Source organism: Sciurus vulgaris (genome assembly GCF_902686455.1).
Source record: "Sciurus vulgaris genome assembly, chromosome: 3".
NCBI classification, from domain to species: Eukaryota; Metazoa; Chordata; class Mammalia; order Rodentia; family Sciuridae; genus Sciurus; species Sciurus vulgaris.
In genome coordinates, this window is record NC_136463.1 from 20,452,322 (window position 1) to 20,465,601 (window position 13,280).

Sequence of the window (13,280 nt, forward strand, 5' to 3'; positions counted from 1 at the left end):
TCCTTCACCTTCTTGCGTCTGCGCAGAGACGCACACGTAATGAAGTTTGTCCCGCGTAGCTGTCCGTCGGCTCCCAAGCTTTTCAGCCTGTGCATGTTCCCGGGTCCTGGGTGACGGTAATGGCGTTCCTGTGCCAGCGGGACAGCTATGCCCGGGAGGTGCGGCCTTATGGGCAGGGGATCTGATGCTGCCCCGCCTACGGGCGGTTTGGGGAAAAGGGAGTGCGGAGATGGGCTTCAGTCTCCCAGTGGAAAAGGCTGGTTTTGGAGTTTTATTCACTCATCTCTCTCTGCCCAGTTCACCACCACCGTGGTCTCCTGCCAGCCGGCGGAGCTGCAGACCGATGGGAGCAACGGCAAGAAAGAAGTGCTGAGCGGTTTCCATGTGGTGTTGGAAGACACGCTGCTTTTCCCTGAGGGCGGGGGACAGGTACGAGGCTTGTCCCCTCTACCGGACCCAGTAAACCCCTAGTTCCTTCGTCCTCCGGTGGAAAATGCTCTCCTACCCTTTCTTAGCCGCAGTGAATTCAGATGAACAATTGTTGAATTCATTTTATTATTCATTTAACATTTTTTTAAACCAGCAAATACTCACCTAGATGTAACACACACTCAGTATTATTCCAGGCTCTAAAGATAAAGGGTGAACAAGACACAGTGTGTCTGCGTACATGGGATGTGTACTAGAGATAACCATATTTCCCAGGCACAAGTAATATAAATAAAAATAAAGCCTAGTAAAGGGAAAGAGTGATAGAATGCTCTCTCCAATAGGAGGCAAATCATTTCAGGAGAAGCGACTAATGCAGTTATCTGATGGTGCTGGAGGAGGGGTGATATTCTAGGCAGACAGTGAGTACAAAGGCCCTAGGTGAGAATTCACATAGGATGTACGACAGGAACAGAAAAAGATGCCCCTGACAGAGTTCAGGGAAGGTAGATGGGTTACAGTAGCAAAATAGAGGACAGCCATTTGTGTGTTCTAATGGGGGTAGAGACTAGATACAGTGTGAACACAAAAGAGGTAGGTACATTGTAGCCCTGTGCAGTGGAGCATTTGAGTAATTTCCTCTACTGGGAAGGCTGAAGTAGGAGGATCCCAACTTCGAGGCCAGTGTCAGCAATTTATGGAGGCCCTGTCTCAAAATTTAAAAATAGGGTTGGTAGTGGGATACTGGGCATGGGGGTACAAGCCTGTAATGCTAGAGACTTAGGATTCTGAGGTAGGAGTATCAAAAGGTCAAGGTGACAGGATTCCAAGACTGGAAGATCAAAATTTCAAGGTCAGCTTGGGCAAATTAGACCTATCTGAAAATAAAAAGGACTGGGGATGTGGCTTAGTGGTAGAGTACCCCTGGGTTCAATCTCCACTATTAAATAACAACAACAAAAAAGCTGGAATGTAGTTTAGAAGTAGAGTGTTTCTGCGTTCATTCTCAGTACCGCAAAAAGGGGGGAAAAAAAAAGAGGTAGATTGTGAACACAGAAGAAGAGGACAGCAACACCAAAGGTTAGTGTTATGGGGAGATTTTTCTAGCAGGAATAATATCATAAATAAATGCAGCGAAGGTGGAAAGAATATGTCTCAGCTGGGCAAGTTGGCACACGCCTGTAATCCCAGCAGCTCTGGAGGCTGAGACAGGAAAATCTCAAGTTCAAGGCTAGCCTCAGCAACTTAAGTCAGGTCCTAAGCAATATAGTGAGACTGTCTGTAAATAAAATATAAAAAAGGACGAGGGATGTGGCTCAGTGGTTGAGTGCCCCTAAGATCAATCCCTGGTACCCAAAAAAACAAACAAAAAAAAATAACATAAATCTCCTTAATCATACATAGTCCAATATACTTGGAACCTATAGTGTATGTTGATGACAGGCTAGTGATGATCTTGAAAAGTTTATTGATTCTTACATGCAGAAATAACATGAGGGCTGGGAATATAGCTCAGTTGGTAGAGTGCTTGCCTTGTAAACACAAGGCCCTGGGTTCAATCCCCAGCACCACAAAAAAAAAAAAAAAAAAAAAAGTAACATGAGGGCTGGAATTGTAGTTCAGTGTGGAGCACTGGGTTTGAATCTCAGCACCATATATGAATAAATAAATAAAGGTTCATCAACAACTAAAAAATTTTTTTAAAAAGAAGTGACATGAGAGACCATGTACATTAGACTTGCAAGTGAGAAAGTTTCAGTTTCATATTAGCATCATCATTATTACAATAATTTTTTCAACAGAGATTTCTTGTGCTGCTGAAGGAAAATCAGTAACCTCAGGTATCCATAGAAGGTCTTGTTTTATTAGACATCACTTCTTTCAGGAAGTCTTCCCTGATTCCCCAAGACTTAGGTCTCTCAGTTTCTCTAGCACTGTATATATTTAAATACTATGGCAAATTGTAGATCTTTTTATTTACTTATTATTTTAATTAAAAAATTTTTTAGATGTCGCTAGGCCTTTATTTTGTTCATTTATTTATATGTGGTGCTGAGAATCAAACCCAGTGCCTCACACATGATAGGCAAGTGTTCTACCACTGAGCCACAACTGCAGCCCCAAATTGTAGATTTTTATTGCAATTGACTTCATGTCTATGTTCTTCTGTGGACTCTTAAATTCCAAAAGGGATCATGTATTGTTTACATTGTATTCTTGGGTTGGCACAGTCTTGCAAGCTCTTGGTACTTTTCTAAATGAATTAATATTGTTGAGTCTAATTCTAGCAGCAGTGCAGAGGATGAGTGATTGGAGGCTGGGAAATTCACATCATTTTAGAGACTATTAAAGATAAAAAATTTAGGCTGGGCACAGTGGTGCATGCCTGTACTCCCAGTGACTCAGGAGCTTAAGGCAGAATTGCAAGTTCAAAGCCAACCTTAGCAACAGTGAGGTGCTAACCAACTCAGTGAGACCCTGTCTCAAAATAAAAAAGGACTGTGGAAGTGTCTCAGTGGTTAAGCACCCCTGAGTTCAATCCCTGGTGCCAAAAAAAAAAAAAGAGAGAATTTAGTGCCAGGCATGGTGGCGTATGCCTATAATCCCAGCGACTCAGGAGGCTAAGGCAGGAGGATTGCAAGTTTTAAGCCAGTCTCAGCAAATTAGTGAGGCTGTAAGCAACATAGTGAGACCCTGTTTCAAAAAATAAAAAAGACTGGTGATATAGCTCAGTGGTAAAGTGCCCCTGGGTTCAATCCCTTATAAAAACAAAAACATAACCTAAACTAGGGTGAGAACAGTGAGGATAAAGTTTCTTTGGGTTTTACTAAAAATCTTTGTTGCTATACTTAGTTTCTTTCTATTCTAATTCTGTTACTCTCGTCTTGAAAAATAAACTATATAAGTGAGAGTAAGGAGGACAGAATTCTCTTCTGGAATAAAGTGGACTCACCTTATTGGGCATTGCCTTCTCCTCCTCTAGGGAGGTCACATTTGGAGTTTGTCTCTCATAAACTTTCCCTAGAGGGTCTTTGGATCTAGGAGATATGGTGAGCCCTGTCTTCTCCTTGATTGCTTGTTTCCCCCAGCCTGATGACCATGGTACAATCAATGACATCTCTGTACTGAGAGTGACTCGCCGGGGAGCCCAGGCTGATCATTTCACACGGACTCCTCTGGCCCCTGGGAGCCAGGTTCAGGTCCAAGTCGACTGGGAGCGGAGGTTTGATCACATGCAGCAGCATTCAGGTAAGTGGGGCAGGATGGGGGCCATAGGGGGGTGCATCTGCCATGTATGGGACTGTCATTATGATTTGAGATGTGGTTTCGATTCTCCAGGAGTTAACCTTTTGGAAGAGACAGACATACTCAGAATTAGCTCTGATTCAGGCAGGATATTATCTATGTTTTGAAAGCAAAATGAACAGTGAAAGTAAAAATATCAGACTAATTGCTGGTTCTAAGTATTACTAATTTCCTACTTGATATTTCTACCTGAATGTCTTACAGGCTTTTCAAACTTAAAGTGTCCAACCTTGTTTTCCATTAGAATCCTGTACATTTAGTACTAGGCATCAGTGTCTACCTAGTTGCTCAAATCTTGGAATTTGTTCCAGATGCCCCTTTGGGGATAGCTAATCAATCACTGAGTCCTTTTGGTTTATCTTCTGAATATTTTTTCACTTTGTTCCAGTGTCACAGCAGTCATCCTAGTCCCAGTTTTTACTGTCTTGACCCTGGACTTTGAATCTTTCTCTGTTCCAATCTGTTTTCCACACAGAAGTCAGAACAACCTTTGTTGTTGTTTTTGTTGTTTGTTTTTTTTTGGTGCTGAGGATTGAACCCAGGGTCTTCCAGGTAGTACAGAGCAATATTTTTTATATTTATTTTTTTGAGGTACCAGGGATTGAACCCAGGGGTGCTCTACCACTGAGATACTTCTCCAGCCCTTTATTTTTTTATATTTTTAAAAATTTGAGGGCTGGGAGATAGCTCAGTTGGTAGAGTGCTTGCCTTGTAAGCACAAGGCCCTGGGTTCGATCCCCAGCACCGCCAAAAAAAAAAAAAAAAAAAAAAAAAAAAAAAATTTGAGACAGAGTCTCAGTAAATTGCTGAGACTGACCTTGAATTTACCATTCTCCTGGTTTGGCTTCCCAAATAACTGGGATTATAGATGTTCACCACCACATCAAGCTACAGAACAATCTTAAAAAAGAAAATGTGGTTGTGTCAATCCTTTGATTAAAAGATTTTATTTCTTTTCTTTTTTTGTGGTGGTGGTGGTGTTACTGGGGTTGAACCCAGGACTTATCACTGAACTATATCCCTAGCCCTTTTTATTCTTATTTTATTTTTTGATTTTTTTTTTTTTTTTTTTTTTTTGCAGTGTTGGAGTTGAACCCAGGGCCTTGTGCTTGAGAGGCAAGCACTCTGCCAACTGAGCTATATCCCCAGCCCTTTTATTTAATTTTTTGAGAAAGGGGCTTGCCAAGCCTCCATGTGCCACCACACCTGGCTGCTTAAAGTTTTTCAAGGACTTCCTTTAGTTCTTTGTGTAAAGCCAAATTCCTCCTCATGACCTACAATCCCTGCTGGGTCTACCCTAACTGTACCAGCCTCATCTGGTGCCTCTCTCCCTCTTGCTCTCTGTAACTTAGAGGTGCTTTACCATTGAGTTATCTCCTCAGCCTTTTTTAAAATTTTGAGACAGGGTCTCACTATGTTGCTTAGGACCTTGCTAAGTTGCTGAGGCTAGCCTTGAACTTGTGATCCTCCTGCCTCAGCTTCCTAGATTGCTGGGATTACAGGTGTGCATCACCATGCCCAAATGGTTTTGGGGATTGAATGCAGGGCCTTGTGTGTGCTAGGCAAGTGCTCTACCATTGAGCACATCCCCAAACCTTTAATTGTATTTTATTTTGAGAAAGAGTCTTGCTTTGCTCAGGCTGGCCTTGAACTTGTGATCTTCCTTTGTCAGCCTTCCAAGTGGCTGGGATAACAGGTTTGTGCTACCAGGCCCAGCTTCCTCAAGGGCTTTGGCAGTCTTCCTTTGGCCTTCATAGCTAATTCCTTCTCCTCCTCTTTCTTCTCTTTTTTTCTCATTGTCACTGTCATCAGTCAGGAATGCTGCTATATCTCTAATGTCATGCCCTGTACTTTGCATGTGGAAGGTACTCAGTAAATATATGTTGAATGAATGACTATTACACATGGAATTTTAATTCAAAACCTGCCTCTGATAAGTTATATTGCCTTGGCAGATTCTTGTGAAATGGCATGATAAAACCTCTTGTAGAATTCTTGTGATGATTCTCAATTAGGTATCTAAAGTGATTAGCCAGATGCCTAGCAGGTCTTCAACTAGGAGAATTTCTGTGATATGTCTTTGTGGGAATATGTGCCTGTTTTGGCTTTTGACTTTTCTCCTGTCTCTTGCTCTCTTTTCTTAGGGCAACATCTCATCACAGCAGTGGCTGACAATATGTTTGGGTTGAAGACAACATCATGGTGAGCAGGAGTCACAGGACTAACTGTAGGGCATTGATACTAGGTCTGTTCCCCATGTTGGGTTGGGAGCAGGAGGATAAAAGAAAGGTAGTCTTCAAAATTGACTGTTCTCCTATTCTTAAAGATTGGGTGGTGGATTGACCTTTTGTTTCCTAATGGTTGAGAGAAGAGACATCTGCCTTTGCTTGAGAAAGAACATGGAATTTGGAGCTCAGAGATCTAGAGGGTGAAACTTGCCTCTACCACACACTGGCTGCATGACTTTGACCATATTTCTTGTTCCCCTTCACCCATAAAATAGGAATGACAGTCCCCTACCTTGTGGGATTTTTGTGAGGATTAATTAAAATAATTTATATGAGCATTCTTTTTCAAACTTCCTTTTTTTTTTTGCTGTGTTAGGGATGAACATGGGCCTCACACATGCATGCTCTACTGCTGAGCTATATCCTCAGCCCTTTTTATTTTTTGAGACAAAGTCTTGCTAAATTGTCCAGGCTGTCCTCAAATTTATGATTCTCCTACTCTAGCCTCCTGAGTAGCTGATAGGCATGCACCACCATGCCCAGTCTTTGTAAACTTTATTGTTGTCATAATCAACATCCTGTGACCACTCACCTTCTTCTGGTAGGGAGTTAGGGAGACTCCGGAGTGTAATTGAGCTGGACAGCCCCTCTGTGACTGCAAAACAAGTAGCTGCCATTGAGCAGAGTGTCAATGAAAAAATCAGAGATCGGTTGCCTGTGAGTGTGCAAGAACTGAGCCTGGATGATCCTGAGGTGGAGAAGGTGAGGGGAGAGGCCCGGGCCTGCTTCTGTAGAATGACTTTCCAAGGTCTCCTCATCAAAATTCAGTCCTTCTCCCTCCTCTCTATTCCAGGTAAGGGGCCGGGGCTTACCAGATGATCATGCCGGACCCATTCGAGTTGTTACCATTGAGGGCATTGATTCCAACATGTGCTGTGGGACTCACGTAAACAACCTCAGTGACCTTCAGGTAGGTGTGGAAGGGCCGTTGAATGGTTGCAGGAGAGATTATCAGGGCCTATGGGATTATAACAGGGCTGAGAGTGGTAGAGGGGTCAATTAAGGAGTCCTAAGTAGAATCTTCTTCATTACTTCAGAACTGGGGAGGAGGTCTAGGTCTCTCCTGCACCCAGGTCCTAAGACTCACTGTGGTTTATACACGTATGTGTGTGTTTTCCCCTTCATATAGGTCATTAAGATTCTGGGCACTGAGAAGGGGAAAAAGAACAAAACTAACTTGGTATTTCTGGCTGGGAACCGGGTGCTGAAATGGATGGAGAGAAGTCATGGAACTGAAAAGGCACTGACCACTCTGCTTAAGTATGTCTCCTTCAGTTGCTTCCTGTTCGTCAGGTCCTGGACACCTTGGGGCTTAGTTCTCCTATCTGTAAGATAGATAGAATAAACTCTTATCTCTAGGGAGTAAGATGCAATCATAAACAATAAAGTGTTTTGGATACTAAATCAGACCCACACAAAATGGTTTGTTCCCTTGTATCCTCTCCCCCAGTTGCCTAAGGGAACTCCTCAGAATATTCCCAGGTCTCTACCAGGCAGCATTGATTTTTGCCCCCAATGCTGGAAGCAACTGGGTAGTTTGGCTGGTCTCCACTGAGCTTTTCTCTTGCAGGTGTGGAGCAGAAGATCATGTGGAAGCAGTGAAAAAGCTCCAGAACTCCTCCAAGCTCCTGCAGAAGGTGATTTATTCTTTGGAGAGTGGAAAGGGCCTGGGATCTGCCTGTAGTAGACTGCAGATGGCCCTGGGCCTAAGCAGATGGGGTTTGTTGAAGGGGATAGTGAAGGGAGAATGAGGTGGAGGAAAGATGGAATTCTCTCATGTTATCCCTTTTACCTGTCTACTTATCACATCCATTTCAGAATAACCTGAATCTACTCAGAGACCTGGCTGTGCATATTGCTCATGGTCTTAGGAATAGCCCAGACTGGGGAGGTGTGGTTGTACTACACAGGTAAGAAATGAGGAACTGAAGAGAATGCTCAGCATCTCCCCTCTGTGCAGTGCACAGCAGGAGGTGGATTGCTCATTGGTATCAAGGCTGAATAGACCCCTAGACCCTAAAGAAACCAGATTTCCTGGGTTTGATCATAGCATCTTTACTGTAACCTTGTAAGTTTCATGAACACTTTCCCTCTCTTCCTTCACCAGCTAACAGATCTCTTATTCTGGTGAATCCTAATTAAGGGAGATAAAAACATACCCTTCACTTGCTTCTAAATTGCTAAGGCTGAGAAGGACATCTTGGTGGCCTTCAGTTAGAACTCTTTCTTTGCTAAGGGGTCTGGGACATTACATGCTGAAACAGGAGCTGTGAGGCCAGCCTCATGAAGAGCTGGTTTCCTGCAGTTTCACAGCTACCACTCCAGCGTGGATCTTATGTGTGTATCCTTTGTCCTAGGAAGGAGGGCGATTCTGAGTTCATGAATATCATTGCCAATGAGATTGGGTCAGAGGTAAGAGGAGTATGAGATTCTCTACTCTGCCCTGGGTTGAGACCTAGGGACATACAGGTGAGGGGCATTAGTTTAGCTGAAGTCTCTCCATATTAACACTTGAAGAGTAGGGAACGTAAATTCATAAAGTACTATTTTGTTAACACTAGTTTATGAACCAAGCCCTGTTGGAGGTGTTGAGTTACATCTATGCTCATGATTTTTTCTGGGGCTATGACATTTATCAGCTTCTGAGCTCCTTTTATCAGAACTTTAGCTCTGCAGAACTACACGATTTGTGTGTGCTGAAGATTCAGTATTAGAAATATAGGGTAGCTGGGTGTGGTGGTACATGCCCGTAATCCCAGCTACTTAGGAAGCTAGGTGGGAGGATTGTAAGTTTAAGTCCAGCCTCAGCTACATAGTAAGACCTTGTCTCAAGAAAGAGAGTGGGGATGGTTTGACAAGGCCCTTGGAAGGCCATCCCACCCACATTCTTCTGCTTCTGGTCTCACTTGCCCTTCCTCATTCTGACAGTCTGTTGCTCAGAGATTGTGAAGTCTCTCTAAAACTCTTCTGTTGGAATACCTTCTGTGGGTCGAGCATTATGATCTCTCTTTTCATATTTCTGTGTAGACAGTACTGATTCTCAAGGAGCTCACATTCTAGTGTGGGATACAAATGTGTTCATCCACATTTATGATTTGAATGATAAATTCCAGAGGTAGAAGAGCACATTACCTGAAAGGGTGGGGAGGCTACAGTGGAGGAGCCTTAAAGATTGCTTAGCAGTCATCAGACAGACAAGGGAGCAGAGGCGGCCAGGCAGAGAGAAACCTGGTGATTTAGGCAGTGGCAGCCCAGGGTGCTTGGTGGGCAAAAGGTTGGAAAGTTGATGGGAGTCAGACTGTTAGAAATATAGAGGTGTTACAAGAAATAAAATGTGCTTGAAAGAGGGTCAGCAAAGCAAAAATTATTCTGCAGAAGGGTGTGTCCCCAGAAGGAATCTGCAGAGCAAGTACAACTGGGCAAGGAGTCCGCCTGCTTTTGTCCCTAATGAAGTATTGCCCCTTGCTCTGATAGGAAGAGTTCAGGGTTACAGTCTACACCTTAGCTAATTTTAAAATTGGGGTGGGCAAAGGGAAGGGCTATAATTAAAATGACTACTGTTGGATCCAATTAAGGCTAAATGCTGTATTCTGAAAATGGACTGCCAAACTTTGTTTCTTACAAGACCACAAAAGACATATTGTGCTTGGTCCTGGTTACCTGCTTTCTGCCTCCTACTTAATGTTTAGCCTAACTAAGTACATTCACTTTTAAAAAGTTTCTTGACATTAGTGGAATAGAGTGAAGGGACTGCATCAGCATTCATCAGCAGCATCACTGGTGGTTTAAAGGGAGATATATGTTTTTTGGGTTTTGTTTTTTTTGTTTGTTTCTTTGAGTTCTTTGAACTCAGAGGCACTTTTGTGTTTACCACTGTGCCTAGTGGGAGATATCTGTCCTTGAGACTGAGGACAATATTGGGTTTAGGGGAGTTGACCTCATATATGCTCACCCCTTTGTCTTACCTCCTAGGAGACTCTCCTTTTCCTAACTGTGGGAGATGAGAGAGGTGCTGGGCTTTTCTTACTGGCAGGGCCAGCGGAGGCTGTGGAGACCCTGGGGCCCAGGTAATGCTATGTGGACTTAATGTTACGTGGACTCTTTTGTGTGAGAGGGAGAGCATGTAAGCTACTAATTTAATAATACTGCCCCATACCTGTTAATAGGGTTATCATATCTGCCATCTCCTTGATTCACAATATAGGTTTGTGAGGTACGCTGAGCAGAAATGTTATCACCACTACCATTTCCAATTTGACTGATGAGGGACCTTATATCTTGTGCCTGAGGTCTCATAGTTAAAGTGGCAAAACTGAGACTTGAACCCAGCTCCTCTGGCTCCAAATTTCATGTGCTTATATTTTTTCTTTTAGAAATTTAGATTCCAGTTGGGCAAAGAGGCACACACCTGTAATCCCACCTATTTGAGAGGCTAAGGCAGGAAGATCAAAAGTTTGAGGCCAGCCTCAGCAATTTAGCAAGACCCTGTCTCAGAAAATAAAAAGGGCTGGGGATGTAGCTCAAGGGTAGAGTGTCCCTGGGGTTTGACCCCCAGTACTGTAAAATTATAAATAAATTTTTTAAAAAAGAAAGAGTTTTTTTTTTTTTTTTTTTTTGGTGGTGTTGGGGATTGAACCCAGGGCCTTGTGCATGCGAGGCAAGCACTTTACCAACTGAGCTATATCCCCAGCCCTCAAAAAAAGAAAGAGAAAACTTTGTTGGACTTCTTTACCCTTGTAAAGAAGTTTATATTGTCCATTTTAAATTATATATATGGAAGTATATGACCCAAATTCTTTGTGGCATTAGGAGTTTTCAGAGTACTTGCTAGCTCTGTGGAATGTGTATTTATTGAAAACATCGAAGGACTGTGTAAGTATTTATTGTAATAGTCAGCCCCATGTGGCCTACAGACTACTTTGGCCTGTATACAGTTATAAATTTTCAAAATTAGTTGCTATGTTTTTTGTACTGGGATTTAACTTAGGGGTGCTTAACTACTGAGCTTTATTCTTTTTTTATTTTTTATTTTGGGACAGGGTCTTTCTAGGTTGCTTAGGGCCTCACTAAGTTGTTGAGGCTGGCCTTAAACTTGTGATCCTCCTGCCTCAGCCTCACGAATTGCTGGGATTACAGGTATGCACTAATAAACCAGCAGTTGCTGCATTTTAAGGTTAGATTTTAGATTTTTATATAAAAACAAAGAGTTCTAGCTTTTCTCAAAAAAAAAAAAAAAAAAAGAAAGAAAGAAAAAAGAAAAGGAAATGAAAAAAGGGAGGATCTAATAACTCTGGGTTCACATACCTACATGACAGTAACTACGAAGAATTGAGTTGCCACCCTCCTCAAACAGCGCAGGAGTCTCCAGTTTGTTGCGACCCCCACTTACTTCCTAGCTATGTTGATGCTCCCACAGCAGCCCTTTGTCCCTAGTATATACTCATCCTGCTCCCCTGAGAGTACCATAATTTATTTTGCTTCCAGGTATAGAAATATGTTTCCAGTTATTTGTTTGCCTTTTCTTTCTCTGTTTTGGTGGTGCTGGGGCAGTTATTTGCTGGTACATATATTTTTGTGTACATGTGCAAGTATTATGAATTTTTTGAAGTATATTTTCTATTTGGATGGACACAATATCTTCATTTTATTTATTTTTATGTGGTGCTGAGGATCAAACCCAGGGCCTTACCTGTGCTAGGCAAGTGCTCTGCCACTGATGAATTTTTTTTAACTCTTTAAAGACATTAATATATATTTATGGCATATAGTGTGATAATACATGTATGCAATGTGTAATTGATCAAATCAGAGGAATTAGCATTTCCACCTCCCCAAACATTTGTCATTTCTATTGGGAAACTTAGAACTCCCCTCTTCTAGTGCAAGTTTTTTTTTTGTTTTTTTTTTTTTTTAATTTTTGTGAGCAAGCATTTTTAAGAAGGACTTCTAGAAGTCACTGTTCCTCCCTCTCCAGGAAAGACTCAGGGCTGCCCTTGTGTTTTTGTGGTTTTTCTCTCAAAGACCATCTCCCTGACTGTATCTCTGTTCCCCAGGGTAGCTGAGGTCCTGGAAGGCAAAGGAGCAGGAAAGAAAGGCCGCTTCCAGGGCAAGGCCACCAAGATGAGCCGACGCACAGAGGTGCAGGCGCTTCTACAGGACTATGTCAGCACGCAGAGTGCTGAGGAGTGAGAACTCAGGGTGACCACCCCCTCTGACCGTGGAAGAAGTTTCTTACACAATAAAATAATGTGACTCAAAATGGTTCTATTACCACTTAAATTTATATGACTGATTTGTACAGTATACTCCAGTGTGCTTGTGTGATTAGCATCTGTTTGTGAATAAACAGTTTTCTGATTTGGTGCCTATTAGGTGTAACCTACATAAGTGGGCATTATGTTGATGACATGTGATTTGCCTAAGCCTAGGCGAAACCTTTGTTCTTGGAGAAACAGGTTGTCTACAGAGAATACAAGTCAGTCTAAAGGCTTTATCCATGACAACCTTATTCAGATCTCCTCGATTTCGTTTCTTTCTTTCTTTTTTCCTAAATCTTTATTTGTATTTTGATTCTGGGGATCAAACAGGGCCTTATGCTTGCTAAGCACATGCTCTGCCACTGAACTACACCCCAGTCGTCTATTTTTTTTCCCAGACTTGTAATTTAGAACTAAAAAGTATCAATGACTTTGCAAATATGTCAAGAAATCACAAAAGTATGAAGTAGAACAGTGCTCCAAGTCTGTTAGTGAGGCTAGAAAAGGATATACCTTGCACTAATCCAAAGGCAGCTTGTGTGGCAATATTAATATCACACAAACTCAACTTTAAGGTAAGAATCATTTTTAGAGATCAAGAGGGACTTGTAATAATAAAAGAAAGTTCTAAACTTGTAGTTTTTTTTTTTTTTTTTTTTTTTTGGTGGCACTGGGAATTTAACCCAAGGGCACTTTACCACTGAGCCAGCCATATCCTAGCCCTTTTTATTTTCAGACAGGTTCTCAGTAAGTTGCTTAGGGCCTAGGTTGCTGAGGCTGGCCTTGAATTTGCAACCCTCTTTTTTTTTTTTTTATTTTTATTTTTATTTTTTATTTATTTTTTTTTTTTTGCAACCCTCTTGCTCAGCCTCCTGAGCTGCTGGGATTACAGGTGTATGCCACTGCACCTGGCCTAAATTTGTAGACCTCTAATAACCTCACAGTATATAAAGCAGACATTGAAAGATCTCAAAGGAGAAATTAACAAATACATGATTAA

General features: G+C 42.1%; 1 protein-coding gene across 1 annotated transcript; it reads left to right on the forward strand.

Annotated features, from left to right (window-relative positions):
- The first annotated feature begins 4 nt into the window (after positions 1 to 4).
- LOC306657726 (alanyl-tRNA editing protein Aarsd1) lies at positions 5 to 12,391 on the forward strand. Its single transcript, XM_079134004.1, has 12 exons — positions 5 to 158; positions 298 to 429; positions 3,519 to 3,678; positions 5,880 to 5,937; positions 6,569 to 6,725; positions 6,817 to 6,933; positions 7,153 to 7,283; positions 7,594 to 7,660; positions 7,842 to 7,933; positions 8,381 to 8,435; positions 9,996 to 10,090; positions 12,077 to 12,391. Exons 1-12 carry the CDS (start codon positions 120 to 122, stop codon positions 12,210 to 12,212), a joined length of 1,239 nt encoding a protein of 412 aa, XP_078990130.1. The 5' UTR covers positions 5 to 119; the 3' UTR covers positions 12,213 to 12,391.
- Positions 12,392 to 13,280: the final 889 nt, after the last annotated feature.